General features: G+C 34.3%; 1 protein-coding gene across 1 annotated transcript in view; it reads right to left on the bottom strand.

Annotated features, from left to right (window-relative positions):
• Positions 1-812: 812 nt before the first annotated feature.
• TTC6 (tetratricopeptide repeat domain 6) overlaps positions 813-13,821 on the bottom strand; it is a gene marked incomplete at both ends in the record, with an annotated part of 195,629 nt that continues 182,620 nt past the window's right edge. The window contains 6 exons of the mRNA XM_081048294.1: positions 813-943; positions 1,383-1,608; positions 5,528-5,698; positions 6,563-6,715; positions 9,552-9,762; positions 13,340-13,413. Coding sequence (XP_080904420.1) covers positions 813-943; positions 1,383-1,608; positions 5,528-5,698; positions 6,563-6,715; positions 9,552-9,762; positions 13,340-13,413 — 966 coding nt within the window. The remainder of the gene's footprint in view (positions 944-1,382; positions 1,609-5,527; positions 5,699-6,562; positions 6,716-9,551; positions 9,763-13,339; positions 13,414-13,821) is intronic.

The raw sequence follows: 13,821 nt of genomic DNA on the forward strand, positions 1-13,821 counted from the left end.
ATGAGTTCAAAGTCAGGAAACCTTGTTATTATCAGTGAAACAAAGGAAAGGGGTTCACTCAAGAGATATTCTATAAAGAATTTTTAGCTATTTCATTTTTACTTGTCAGCTTCTATGAAGCACTAAATATAAGTGTGCAAAGATTTTTAAATATATTTTTATGAATTTGCATGAAAGAGGCAGAGGAACCCTCTCAAGAAAATGGGACGCTCAAAACCTTTTTAAGTGCTGTCTTGGAAGGGAGGCAACATGAAATAAAGAAACGTGCTTATCTGTTGGAAGAATATCAGTAGTGGGAAGAATATAGGTCTGTCTAGACACTGTTTAAAGGAAGAGAGAGGAAATGTGCATGACTTCCATTTCTTTATAATTATCATTCAATATTTATTTTTTAAAATCTGGAGACTGTGGAATACATTATGAGTAGGTATTGATGAGTAGGTATTGATGAAAAGGTTGATGACACTTTTTCTACAATCATCCAGTATTATTTCAAAAGGAATTATTTTACCTTAAAGAAAATATTTGAAGTGCTAATATGCTTTAAGAAGTTCCTATTTAAATTCTACACCCTAGGAAGAAATTCAATTATTGGGCTATTCCAAATGTTCAGAAAATGATCTAACATTTTTAAAATTAATACGTAACATAAATATGTTGTTTAATTATATAAAAGGAGTATATAGAAAACTAAACATAATGAATATAATAATGAAGATGGTGCAACCTTTGTTTTAAACAACCAATATATTTTAATTTCTGGTAAAACAGCTGTGCAGACTGCTACAGAAACTACAGTCTACGTAATCACATCACTGGGCACATTCTTGAAGATCAAGTGCTTGGTTATAATCAGCTATGGCTTCCTCAATCACACCTATTTTACCACGAACTTCTGCTCTAAGATTATATATTAGAGCATCATTAGGCTTCAAAGACAGAGCTGTAAAGGAAAAAAAAATCAAGGTATGCTTTATGCTAATACCCCAAAATAGTCTCATTTCTTAAAAATAAAGTCTGTATAACAACTTTAATATTACTTATTTGAAAACATTTTTCTTCATATGTACCTAATTATTTAGTTAAAGTAGTAAATCTTCCTAAGAAAATTAACTTGGGGAAACACAGTACAATGTCTTCTTCGAACGGCTAACAAAGTTTGTATGTAATTTCCCTAATAATTTTCTATATCTTAGCTTACCAATGCTGTAAGTTAATTACATAAATGAACCCATATTGATTACATTTAAGATATGATATATGAAAACATTAATTCTAATGTAAGTTTATCCAGACAAATAGACCTGATGGGCTCTTCTGTTACATAAAAACAAATACATCAACCACTGTAAATCTTACCCAAAACATTACAAAAATTATACCTTTACTTAGGTCTTCCTCAGCTAGTTCATATTGCTTTAAAGAACAGTAGAACTGGGCTCTGTTAAAATACACTGCAGCCCAAAAGGGACAGCTTTCAACTACATTTGCAAAGTCTTCTCTTGCTTCTTCATACTTCTTTAATATTGTATTTGCAATAGCCCGATTCATGGTAGCACATTCGTTTTCTGGATTAAATTTTAAAGCCTTCGAGAAGTAATCACTGGCCTATAAAACATGAAGATAATGATCATTTGAATATATTTTAATTGGCTTCCTTATCATCTGTATCGGGTGAAATACTTCCAGCAATTGGAAGCACTTTTACTCTTAATATAGAATTAAGGCCAGTGGTGGTAGTGGAAGTATTTCACCCGATACAGATGATAAGGAGGTGTGTTGTCTGTAGAGAATGTAAAAACAATAATAATGATAAAACCGACCAACAGCTGGTCTGCTTTTTGTTATCCTTATGTATAGGCAATTCTAGACAATACCAGTGATAAAATACTTCTCTCTACTGAAGTGAAATGCTCCAGGACCTAACTCCCACCCCACAAATCCCACGTCCCTGTACATCACTAGAAAAAGGTAAAATCTAAATTTAAAAAGAAGATAAAATATAAGTTAGATAAGTAATGCCTTTCATATAAAAGCAGAGCACCTCAGAGCTAAAAAGATTAATGAATTTTGAAAATACGGTTCTAAACCCTACCAAAAAAAACGACAAAAACTCAGTTATATTATGAAAAGTTATAAGGAAGGAAGAGAGAAGACAAAAATTGGCTTGTCAAAAAGATCCAAGACTCCTGATTATTCACAAGGCATCATCAAGCTGGGAGGGACCCTTCAAAGTGTTAGGGTCTTGATCAACAACAAATTGGAAAGTTTTAAAAAACTGGTCCTTCACCATAAATAGCTTGAGATGCTGATTAGACACCCTGCCACTCTAGGAATCTCTTCTCTAACTCCATGATAGATAAAAATTTGGCTCCTACTTTGAAACTTACCCTAAAGGAAAAGTTATTTTTCACAATAGAGCTTGCTCTCTCCAATTCCTTACCACTCTATTTTTTCCCCAATACACCACAATCTGGCTTCTACCTACCTCCCCCTATTCCATGAGTTCTGCTCTTGTTAAGGTTGAAGATGTCCTCAAGCCCAGTGGACATTTTCTAGTACTTTTCATCGATGACATTTCTGTGGCATAAACACTCTTGATCTCTCCTTCCTTCTTAAAACTCTCTTTGCCTTTGAGATAGGGTATCTCTCTGGTTTTTCTCCTACCTCTCTGATCATTTTCTATCAGTATCCTTCATTGAACAATTTTTCTCTGTTTCCCAGGGATTTGTCCTCAGTTCACTTCCATCATGGGTAAAACGAAACACTGATAGCATGATGGCCAGGAGCCCAGACCATGGTGCCGGATTTCCAGTTTCAAACCCTAGCTCTACCACTTACTATCGCTATGTCTTTGGGTGAGCAACTAAAGCTCTCTTTGCCTCAACTTTTCTCACCTATAAAATGGAGGTAACAAATAGAACTCTGCTTCCAGTATCATTATGAGGATTAAGTGAGCTAATAGTAAAGTACTAAGTATGATATGCAAAAATCTAGTAAGTTAAAAATATTTAACTGGAGAACTAAAACTACAATTTGAAATAAGAGTGACAAAATAGTATGCAAATATTAAGTCTTCCAGCAGTGTGGGAACCATGAAACTCACAACATAATAGAAGAACAGAGACAGGCCTTGGAAAGTAAACTGACACAATAAGCGCAAGCATATTTAAGAATACAATTATAAACACTTTTAAAAAGATATTATTAACTAAAATTGAATAACAGATGAGAAGGAAGAGTAAGACAGGAGGAGATTAAAGGGTAATTTTATTATTGTTCATAGTAGAGAAACTAAAGAAATAAAGAACTAAGGGTATAAAGGTATTCTTATAAAGGTAATCATTAGAGCAAAACTATAAACCTTCCTAAATATCAGAAAAACTGAAAAAATTAAACAGACCACAGAACAAAATACTTTTAAAATATATGAAAAGATAAAAACGTGACATAAAATAACAGAACTAAGACCAACTGTATTGATCATGCCAAAATGTAAATGAGCTTAACCCACTTATTAAAAAATGAAAATTTCCAAATTTGTTTCTAAAGCAAAATTCAACTCTATACCATATAAAAAGAGAAACATCTAAAACAAAGGATTCTAATGTAGAAAATCAAAGGAAGAGCAAGGGAATACCAGGTAAAAGCAAATCAAATGAAATCAGCAGTCACAATCTTCATATCAGATAAAATAGAATTTATTCCAAAGAGCCTTAAACATTTGCAATGTTGAAGGCTAGAATTTATAATGTATATGTAATATGTACAAATATCTATACATGAATTAATGCAATAGCAATTTTCAAAGAGCAGATATTATAAGAAATATAAAGAAAACTATATAGGACCACACCAATGACAGGATATTCAAATGAACCTTTCTCAGTCCCAGATAAACCAAATGAAAAAAGTGGATATTGACTAATTAAAAATATAATTAATAAGGTAGATCTTATACATATACTTTAACTCTACATTCTGATAGTAGAAACTCTTCTTTGAAAGGCCAAGATATAGAAACAACCAAAATGTCTTTCGATAGATTAATGGATAAAGAAGTTGTGGTATATATACATAACAGAATACTATTCGGTGGTTAGAAAAGATGAAATAGGACCATTTGTGACAACATGGATGGATCTTAAGATTATAATGCTAAGCGAAATAAGTCAGACAGAAAAAGCAAAGAACCATGATTTCACTGACATGTGGTGTTAAACCAAAAACAAAAAAACAACAAGACAAACAAATGAGAAACTAAAACTCATAGACAAAGACAATAGTTTAGTGGTTACCAGAGGGTAAGGGGAGCGGGACAGTGGTAGATGAGGGTAAGGGGGATCAAATATATGGTGATGGAAGGAGAACTGACTCTGGGTGGTGAACACACAATGGGATTTATAGATGATGTAATACAGAATTGTTCACCTGAAGTCTATGTAACTTTACTATGAATTATCACCCCAACAAACTTTAATTAAAAAAGAAAAAGAAAAAAAAGAAAGAAAAGAAAAGGTCCCTGGTATAGTTTTAAAAGTTGCCATATATTAGACCATATTAAAACTTAATAAATACCACATTAGAAAATATAGAAGCCCTTCCACCTGGACAGTTTAAATGCCCTACTAATTTATTCTTGAGTCTAAGAGGAAATAAAATTACAAGTGCAAAATTTGGGGAAAACAAAAATTAAAACATCAGAAACCAAAATATGTGGGATACTGCTAAAAGCAGTACTTGGGGAAAAGGAATAGCATTAATAATTTATCACAATAGAAATGAAAGGATGACAATAAATAAATTAAGCTTTTGACTCAAAACACAAAGAATAAGATAAACTGGAGGAAAATGGGACAAAAGAGTGAATATAGATGTTTAAAAATTAGAGTTTGAATCATGTAAATGCATTACAGTTCAAATAAAATAAATTTAAAATATAATAAATGTCATCTAATAATCCAAACACTTTTATTTCATACATCATGAATTGAGGTCCAAAGAGATTAATATATCACAAAATCACAACAAATATCTAGATCTCCTTACTCCAAGTAAGTAAGAGACTGAAAAGTAGCAAAGGTAAAAATTGAGTTAAATATCAGGTTGGTGCAAAAGTCATTGCGGTTTAAAAGGTTAAAAATAATTGCGAAAACCACAATGACTTTTGCACTAACCTAATAACATCTTGAAAGAGAGTCTTAAAGAAGTCTAAGATTTCTCGAAGTAGGAGCAAGGAGCAGAGGATTCCAGGCTGAAAGCTAGCAAGGCATTTGCTGCTACTTTGGTTAAGTCCAAAACAATGTTTACTAGACAAGTGTTGAATAGTTGGTAATGAGAAAAATATATCTATAGAGGTTAAACATTAAATAAATAATTATAAGCATTCTTATGAAAGAGAACTTTTTTTTAAAGAACAGATAATGAATGATTAGACTGGAATATAAGGATTGCATTTTGAAACTATATATATAGCAAAGAAAGCGTTTGGTGTCAAAAAGAAAATGTTAAGGAAAACTCACATTACCTGGGAATACTGCCTGTGGTGAAAGTACACATTTCCTGCATTATAGTAAGCCAGTGAGTATGTAGGGTTTAAAGAAATGGCTGCTTGATAGTCTTTCATTGCATTCTGTTGCTGACCCATAAATTCAAAAGTCACACCACGATTTGTTAAGAATTCTGCTGTAGTATTGATCTGCAATGTAGTAGTAAGAGTATTTAGCATCTGGGAATAGTATTTATCTCCAATTTCATGTCTGCAGAAATGAACATTATGAAATCTGCTTGTGGGAAACTAGTAATTTTATAGTTCAGGTGAAACTTCATTAGAGAAAATATTTTGAGAAAGGACTCAGTGTGAAGTTGGCTCAGTGTGAACACTTTGTTGATTTGGTAGTAATAAAACAAACAATCTTGGTGCTTTACTCAGTTACTTTCCAAAAAACAGAAAAGGGGAACGGCTTTTCTGTTTAGCTCTGTTAAAGCTGGAGAAGAAATTAAATAGTTACTATGTTTATTTGTAAGAAGCAGTAGCAATTATCTTTCAGGTCTTTCCTTTCTCCCCCCTCATCTCAAAACTTACAACATCTACCAAGCCTACAGAAACAGAATCTAAAATCTAGAAGAAAAAAAAAAGGAAAATTTTCTGTCATTGTATACAAAACCTGAGAATTTTATTTGCCATTTTACTACAGAAAAGTCTGGGGATTTACACTGTTCTTTCTTAAGTTCCTTCAAACCCAAAACATTATTTTTTTGTACTCATTTTTTATTACAAAATAACATTGATGTCCCATGAAACTATACATTTATAAGAAACTATACATTTATAAGAAATTCGTTTTTTGAATTTTAAATGCATTTATAAAATTGGCAAGTCAAAATAACTTTTTGCTCTAGGAATCTCCTGGAACAACAACACAAACAAATACTATTTTCTCTACAAGACTTTCTCTCAAAGTTGATCTTTAAAAAGGTAACAGAGAACTTTTTACTTTCATCCTATTCGTTGATGGTGTTAATTTCTCTTAATGGTAATATAATCTAAGTGGATTTTTACCTTTATAGCAGTATTAATATCCTGAATTGCAGCAAAATTATCACCCATCTGAAGACAAACCATAGCTCTTCCTTCATAGGCTAGGGAGCTCTTTGGATCAACTTCTATGGCAATGGTAAAGTGGTTCCAAGCTTTCTGGAATTTTCCTTGGGCCTGAAATAATTTTCCATTTACATGAAGGAGGAAATTATCCATAACGTGACCAATGTTTATGATTCTAACTTAATCATAAAAACCTTTAGTAAGGGTATATTTATATTGTGCTAAATCTAAGATATTTTAAACAAGGAAGTAGGCTGTACTGTAAATGCATTCAATTAACTAATTACCTCTGAGTATTTATGCTGAAATTTTAGTTAAAATAAATCTAATTGTCAGAGTCATCTTTTATACCAATCTTGGACAACATGAAATCACACCCACCATGTGAAACACCAATGCTTTGGGCAATCACCACAAAATTTACATTGAGCTCTGCACACACAGTCAGGGACTGCATTTATTTGCTTGGCATTGAATCTCCAGTTATACATAATACACATAATGAAATAAATATGTTTTGAATAAATAAATGCATAAACTACTGGTGTTAAACTTGCTTTGATAAATTGTATCAGCCTCTGGAATTTTTGGATCACTATACATATGCTGTGGAAAATGCATGCAAATCTACCAAACATCTATCTGTACCAACCTTACCACCACCTGGAAAACAGGAGAAAAGGTCTGGAGAGGGGCACTGTGCATAGAATAATGTCAGAGTATTTCCTAGAGACCAACTGGCAACTAAATACCTCATCACAGAAAGGCAGTGAGTTGGTAAATTTAGGACAGTCCAGGGCCTGTCCTTTATTCTCCATGGCCTCAAAAACCCAACTTGCCAGAATCTCAGCCGCTGACTCACGTAAACCAAGCTGAGCCCAGGGACGCTTGTACAAAACTAACAATATAACTAATGCGACGACTAGACAGTTCTTTAACCAGCAAATCTTCTCGCTCTGGGCAAATTATGTGGAATTCAACATCATCATGACAAGTTTGTTTGATAAACAAGGAATCAGGCAAATTCAGATTAGGTTATTAGAATGTTAAACTGCAAACAACCTCGCAATGGGATTATAGCTATCTCTGTTCCTGACGTCATCTGCTTTGCTTACGTCTATATCTCTCATGTTAGGCATATACAAGTAGGGCAATCTGTAAGCATTTGTTGAACAAGTGGTCACTCTTTCCCCTGAACAGGATTTGAATGGGCCTCTCTTAACTCATTTTTCAGTCCTTCCTTTACTGATTGAATCCTTCCTCATGATACTGATGTGTTTTCTAATTCTGTTTCAGGTAGATATGTACCCAGTGAGATCTTTATAAAACACAAATCTGACGTCACGGCTCTGGTTAGTGATATTCACATTTTTAACTGGCTTGCAAAGCCTTCACCTCCAGTCATTATCCAGTTCTCCAGTCTCATCTCGCATCCAGTCTCATCTCCCCTGGTCCATAACATTCTGTCCACTGGGCTCTCTGTCTCTTTCTCGGTCTGGAACACTGTATTCTAGCCCCCAGCTCCTACCCCTGACTAATCACTAGTCTTTCACACCTCAGTTTAAGTGTTCATTTCTCAAAAAGCCCTCCCTTACCCATCAAAGCTAGGCCCCTTGTTATAAACTGTCCCAGACCCCATCCTTGATCTTTGCTGCTTTTATGCATATAATTAAATAATTATTCATATGATTGCTTGATACTCATCTCTCTACTAGGTAGCAAACTCTACAAGAATCAAGTATAATTTGTTCACTGCTGTATCCCTAGGCTTAAATCAGTTCCAGTCCTATATTATAGATGCTTAGTACATGCCTGCTGAATTCAGTAAAGGATAACACATTTCATTGGACAGCAGTCAGCTCTAGCTGCTTTGGGAGTCATCCTCTCTCTTTAAATTGACTTTGCAAATTTCTGCTGTGATCCAACAATGGCTAATTTTATGTTTAACTCTCAGAAGGCAATCGCATTTCCCGTATTAATAAGTTCTTGGGCATAGCACCTCACTTCCTACAGCCACCAATCCCAACAATCACCTTCAATATGATTCGTCTTGTATCAACCAGATCCACTTGTTTTTAAATGGAAAAAATATCAACTTTAATAGGAGATTATTAACAGGAATTTCTGCAATTTACAGTCATTTGAACATACTTTTTGCCCATCATTCACATTTTTTAATACTAAAAGGGTTAAAAAGAGGATTTAAGATGACTCAGTTCCTTTTCATGGAGTAGCACTTTTAGTACGTTATTCCAAGAATGTCACTACACCTTTTATTAGTGCAAATAGCTTGGTGAGTGCATGGGTCAGGTCCATGTGTCCCCGAAAGCACTCAGAGACCTGCTTGGAAAACACAGAGTGGAACACTTCCATCTTACTGGAAGGACAAATGCCTGGTGTCTCACCTTCCCTATATGTTCTAATCCACTGCCATTTGGAAGATGACCTGAATTCAGAAGTTCCTATCCAGTGGTTGCCTGACCCTCTGTATGGCTGGAGTCTACTTCAGAACTTTCATACATTATTCCCTTTAGCTTTCACTAATTCAATAGGACAAAACATATGCAACCCAGGTATGAGCTGATGAAACATGTTAGGCCAAGTTCTTATACGTTAAACTCATCAAGAAAATTTTAAAAGGTGTCCATAGATGTGGGGGTGAGGTAAAAGGGGGTGCAGGCATTAAAGACACTGAAGTTCAAAAGATCCTCATGTCGCTAGTACACCACGTCCCTGGGTGCATTTCACAGGCAGGCTCCCTGAAACTTGTTAATTCAACAAACCCCTGCTTCCCACTGCTGCTCTGGATACTCACAGTAGAGGAAATATAAAATGTTCCTAACCAAAGAAATAGCATGTGCCCCCATAGGCAGTCAAGGGCCAAATATATTCCTTGCCTTGTCCAAAAAGTGCTTTCATGGCCCAAGATGTTTTTATATAATATTACCTGCAAATTATAGCCTAAACTAATTCTGGCTTTTGTGTATGTTGGATTAAAATGCAGTGCTCTCAGAAAGTCCTTCTGTGCTTGTTTGGTGGCTTCACCATGACCATATTCCATGTAAGCATTGCCCCGTCCAATGTAAGCATCCAGAAAACATGGATCAATATTAAGAGCCCAGGTGAAGAAATGGACAGCTTCTTCAAACTCTTTATTTCTGAAAATAAGTAAAAATATTGGTACTTTGTGATGAATTATCTAAGTGCTTTCTGGTATATGACATTTTCATAAAGATTTGCATTGACCCTTATAAAAAAATCATTCATTTTTATTATCCATCATCAGAAGAAAGTACAGAAGTCCATATGACCTAAGGAAATCTGTAGGGTTCTTTGAAGACTGTGGTAGAAGAGGGGTGGTAAAAGCCATTTTCATAGCAGAATATGCTGGGATGATATTCTAGAGTTCCGTTTTCAGAATTACAAAAGGTCGCATAGCACTTTTGCGACCTTTTTAAGTAGCTATCAGTGACCAATATAGGAAGAAAAGAAACATATGCTATTATTGATGGAATACACTATTTAAATCAGATTATAATATATATATATATATATATATATATATATATATATATATGTCTTTATACATGGAAAGGAACCAATTTTTTATCACATGAAAGTCCTTACTTTGAATCTTCTATAAGGGCTGATCCTTTCTTTTTGGACGGGAGAGAAGAGAAAAAGAAGAAAAATGTGTTTTGTTTATTAACTTGTGAATATCTGTGACTAAATGATAGCTCTGTCTTCCCTAATTATTCTCTTGTGGTGGAGTAAGGGCTGGTGAAGGAATCAACTATTTGTCCATAAAGGAGTCACTATTTCATCTCATCGCATACCTAATAATTCTATATAATTTAAATTAACATGGAGAAAGCTATTTTTCTATACCTATCAGCACTAACATTTAACGAGCATCTAGACCTTTGTTTTTTTTGCATTCTTTTTTTTTCTTAAAAATCAATTCTGTATTACATCATCTATAAATCCCATTGTGTGTTCACCACCCAGAGTCAGTTCTCCTTCCATCACCATATATTTGATCCCCCTTACCCAAGTAAATAATCATTACACTTTAACACTGGAAAGGGACCTTGAAAGCCACCTAGCGAGCTCTTTAAAGCAGATGATGACTAAAAATCAAGTCAAGGGGAGGGGACAATGTCAAAACCAGAGACTCCGCAGCTCCCTGCATCAATGGGGGGAAAATGACGCAGATACCGCCATAGAAAGTGCAATTTCACTTTTCTGAAGATGTATATATCACACAGGGTCCTATAGATTGAAGCTGTTGATAAATAATCTCATGGCCATTAGACAATGGGAAAATGTGGCAGAATATCATCAGAATACATGTTCATCAACACACAAAGTGCTAAGCATCAGTTACCACAAATGTAAAAGTATATTAAATTAGTTTTTTCTAAAATAAAATGTGCTTGTATAAAATAATGTGATCACTGACGAAAGGTGAATGATTCTCATTAGCGTGTCCACTGACTATGAGGAGCTTGCAGACTAGGCCGGAGACACAAAGGCCAACTGCATTTTCTAAATTAATCACATACGTGACCAGATGTGCCCTAGTGAGTTGTACAAATAAATCATAAATACCTCCAAAAACTAAAGAATGTGGCCTGCAGAGTCAAAGATTCAAAAATATTTTATGCAAATATAAGGATAGTAAAATAAATGTGCTGAAGTGAAAAGTGGATAGGATGGATATGTAACTGAGTAATCAGGCTCTCCCCCTGTAGCATTTTTTTTTCCCCATCTGAAGGTGACCTTTTCAAAGGGATCTAAAAATTAACTCTACCATAACACTCTTAGTGACCAAATTGGGCAACAAGTAGGATATTCAGCCTAAGGAATGTTGTCTCCTAGCAACCAGGAGAGTGAGAACCAGAGATATACAAAGGCATACTTGAAAAGTCTGCAACCCCATGAGTTCAAAGATCAAAGCCCTAAAATTTAAAGATCTATTCCTTTATTTAAAAATTTCTAAATGGGAAAATTTTTACTTTACCGACTGTAAGATACCAATAATGAATCTCAGTACTTAGAAACCAGGCTGCTGTGACATAAGTATGTTATCTCCTACTTTGAAAAGCAAAAATATTTTTCCAGAACTAAATAAAACTGATCACCAAACATTCTTTACTATTAAATTTAGTGAGACTGTTAAAACCCAAAACACATGGAATTGGGACTGAGTTATCAGGACTTTACTGTTGATTTAAATTCTACTTTAATAAAGGACAATAGAGATTCTAGTCGGCTGATGAAAGTTGGTTATTTGGAATTGCAAAGCAGCATCAGCTTAAGAAGGCTCCGCCATACAGTATATCCAGTGATTACATTTCATGAAAGAGACAGGGAACTGACACATAGAGAAATTTACTGATTCTAATAGTTGCTAAACATAGGAATCAGGGTGAGAGAAATTTTGCAGCCTGTTTTTAATTTTAAGGGAATGCAATGACCTCAGACATTTTTGGCCTGCACTCACCCACCAAAACAAACACATCAGTCATCATTATTCCATCTCTTTTTAAGAATGACAATTACTTAAAGGAATGGATTATACAAAGGTTGCTGGACTAAAACAGAAAATGTTGTGACTGTGTTTGGCTGTCTATATAATAATAAAGGTCCCAGTTTAGGCTTTTAAACTCAAAGACACCTTCACAAGTTCCAGTTATTATATTACTATGTTCATAAAATAAAAAACTCTAACTCTCATAGGAAAATGTAGCTGAACTATCCATGTACTAGAAGGGAAAAAGAGAATGTTGATCTTCTAAATAATTCAAACTATGTCTATCCTCTGAGTGGGTTATTTATACAGTCTAGTCTATATGATTTATGAACTATCCTAGTTTCCTCCGCCCATTAATTGCTGTTGTTTCTGTCTTGAAAAATAATGCTGTAAAATATTACTTAACCAAATACATTGTGCCCCACATTAAAATCTTCACATGCTGAATCTCTATGCACTTAAAAACAAACTGACCAGAAATTTTTAATTGCTGTTAAAAGATAATGTCAAATGTATATATAGAAATGTAAACATTATAGTTAGCAAAATCTAATATTATATCAGAGCACATTTTAAACTGATCACCTTCTGTATTTTAGCCTTACACAACTGTTCTTTTCTCCCCTTCTGTAACCTACCTTTACAATAATCCCAGCAACAGGTAATAACTTCTTAAGTAATCTCTTTTGTGGATTCTGTTGGGGTTTTTTGTAGATATTTACTGGTATTGCTTCAGTTTTAGATTTAGAATTATGTTTTTTAAATGCAAAATGTTTTTAAAAACAGGTAATTTTTCAAAAGCATCCTCTCAGGAAAAAGGGCTTTTTAAAGGTTAGTTCCATTTTAGGAACAAAATTAATTACTTGATTTTATTCTTAGACATTTAAAGCAATGCATGATTTTATTCTATATACCACCTAGGTCCTTTCCCAGTAAAAAGGCTTGAATAAGATGGGTACCCCAATGCCATGATACAGATATTTAATTGCAGACTTGGCTAAAATAATCTGTTAGAAGGTAGAAGGGGGCTAATGACACACTGAGTTGTGCTCTCCACTTCTATACAGGGATTCTCTGTGTCTCTCCCCATTTTTGTGCTCTTAGTCACTTCCATAGTTTCCTCTCATTCTTTTGTTCTTCTATTAATAATTACCAGGTAGTCCCACTGGTTTCACTTCAACATAAACCGCACTCCATACCTGTGATAACACATGGCGGTAGCTTGAAAAAGGCTCACATTAGTCTTGCTTATCAGTGCAGCTTGTTTAAAATCCTGAAACAGTTTTATAAATTTTTGTTAATTTTATAGCATTATCTTTTGTGCTTTCTTAAAACTTACTTCTAACTTTGGTTCTACCATGAATATACTCAACACAGCATTAAAATATACATCTTCTTAAAGCTTTATTTTTCTATCTCAGTAACACATCTAGTGAGAATGGATGAAGCGGAAGAAACCCAAAACTGAACACTCACTCAGAATGCTGTGCTAATGGTCTCCATTTTTCCTGTGTTTTTGCCCTACTATGTGCAATGAGGAATCTCATTTACTTTCTCTTTATTGTTTTTTTCCCAGTGCACACCACCAGAGACTTGCCCATCTAGATAGAAATGGAAATTCACTGATAGAGAACCTTTGGCATTATATGGCTATAGGACAGACAGACCCAGGCCCAGGAAA

The sequence above is a fragment of the Rhinolophus hipposideros genome (assembly GCF_964194185.1).
Source record: "Rhinolophus hipposideros genome assembly, chromosome: 5".
Taxonomy (NCBI): Eukaryota; Metazoa; Chordata; class Mammalia; order Chiroptera; family Rhinolophidae; genus Rhinolophus; species Rhinolophus hipposideros.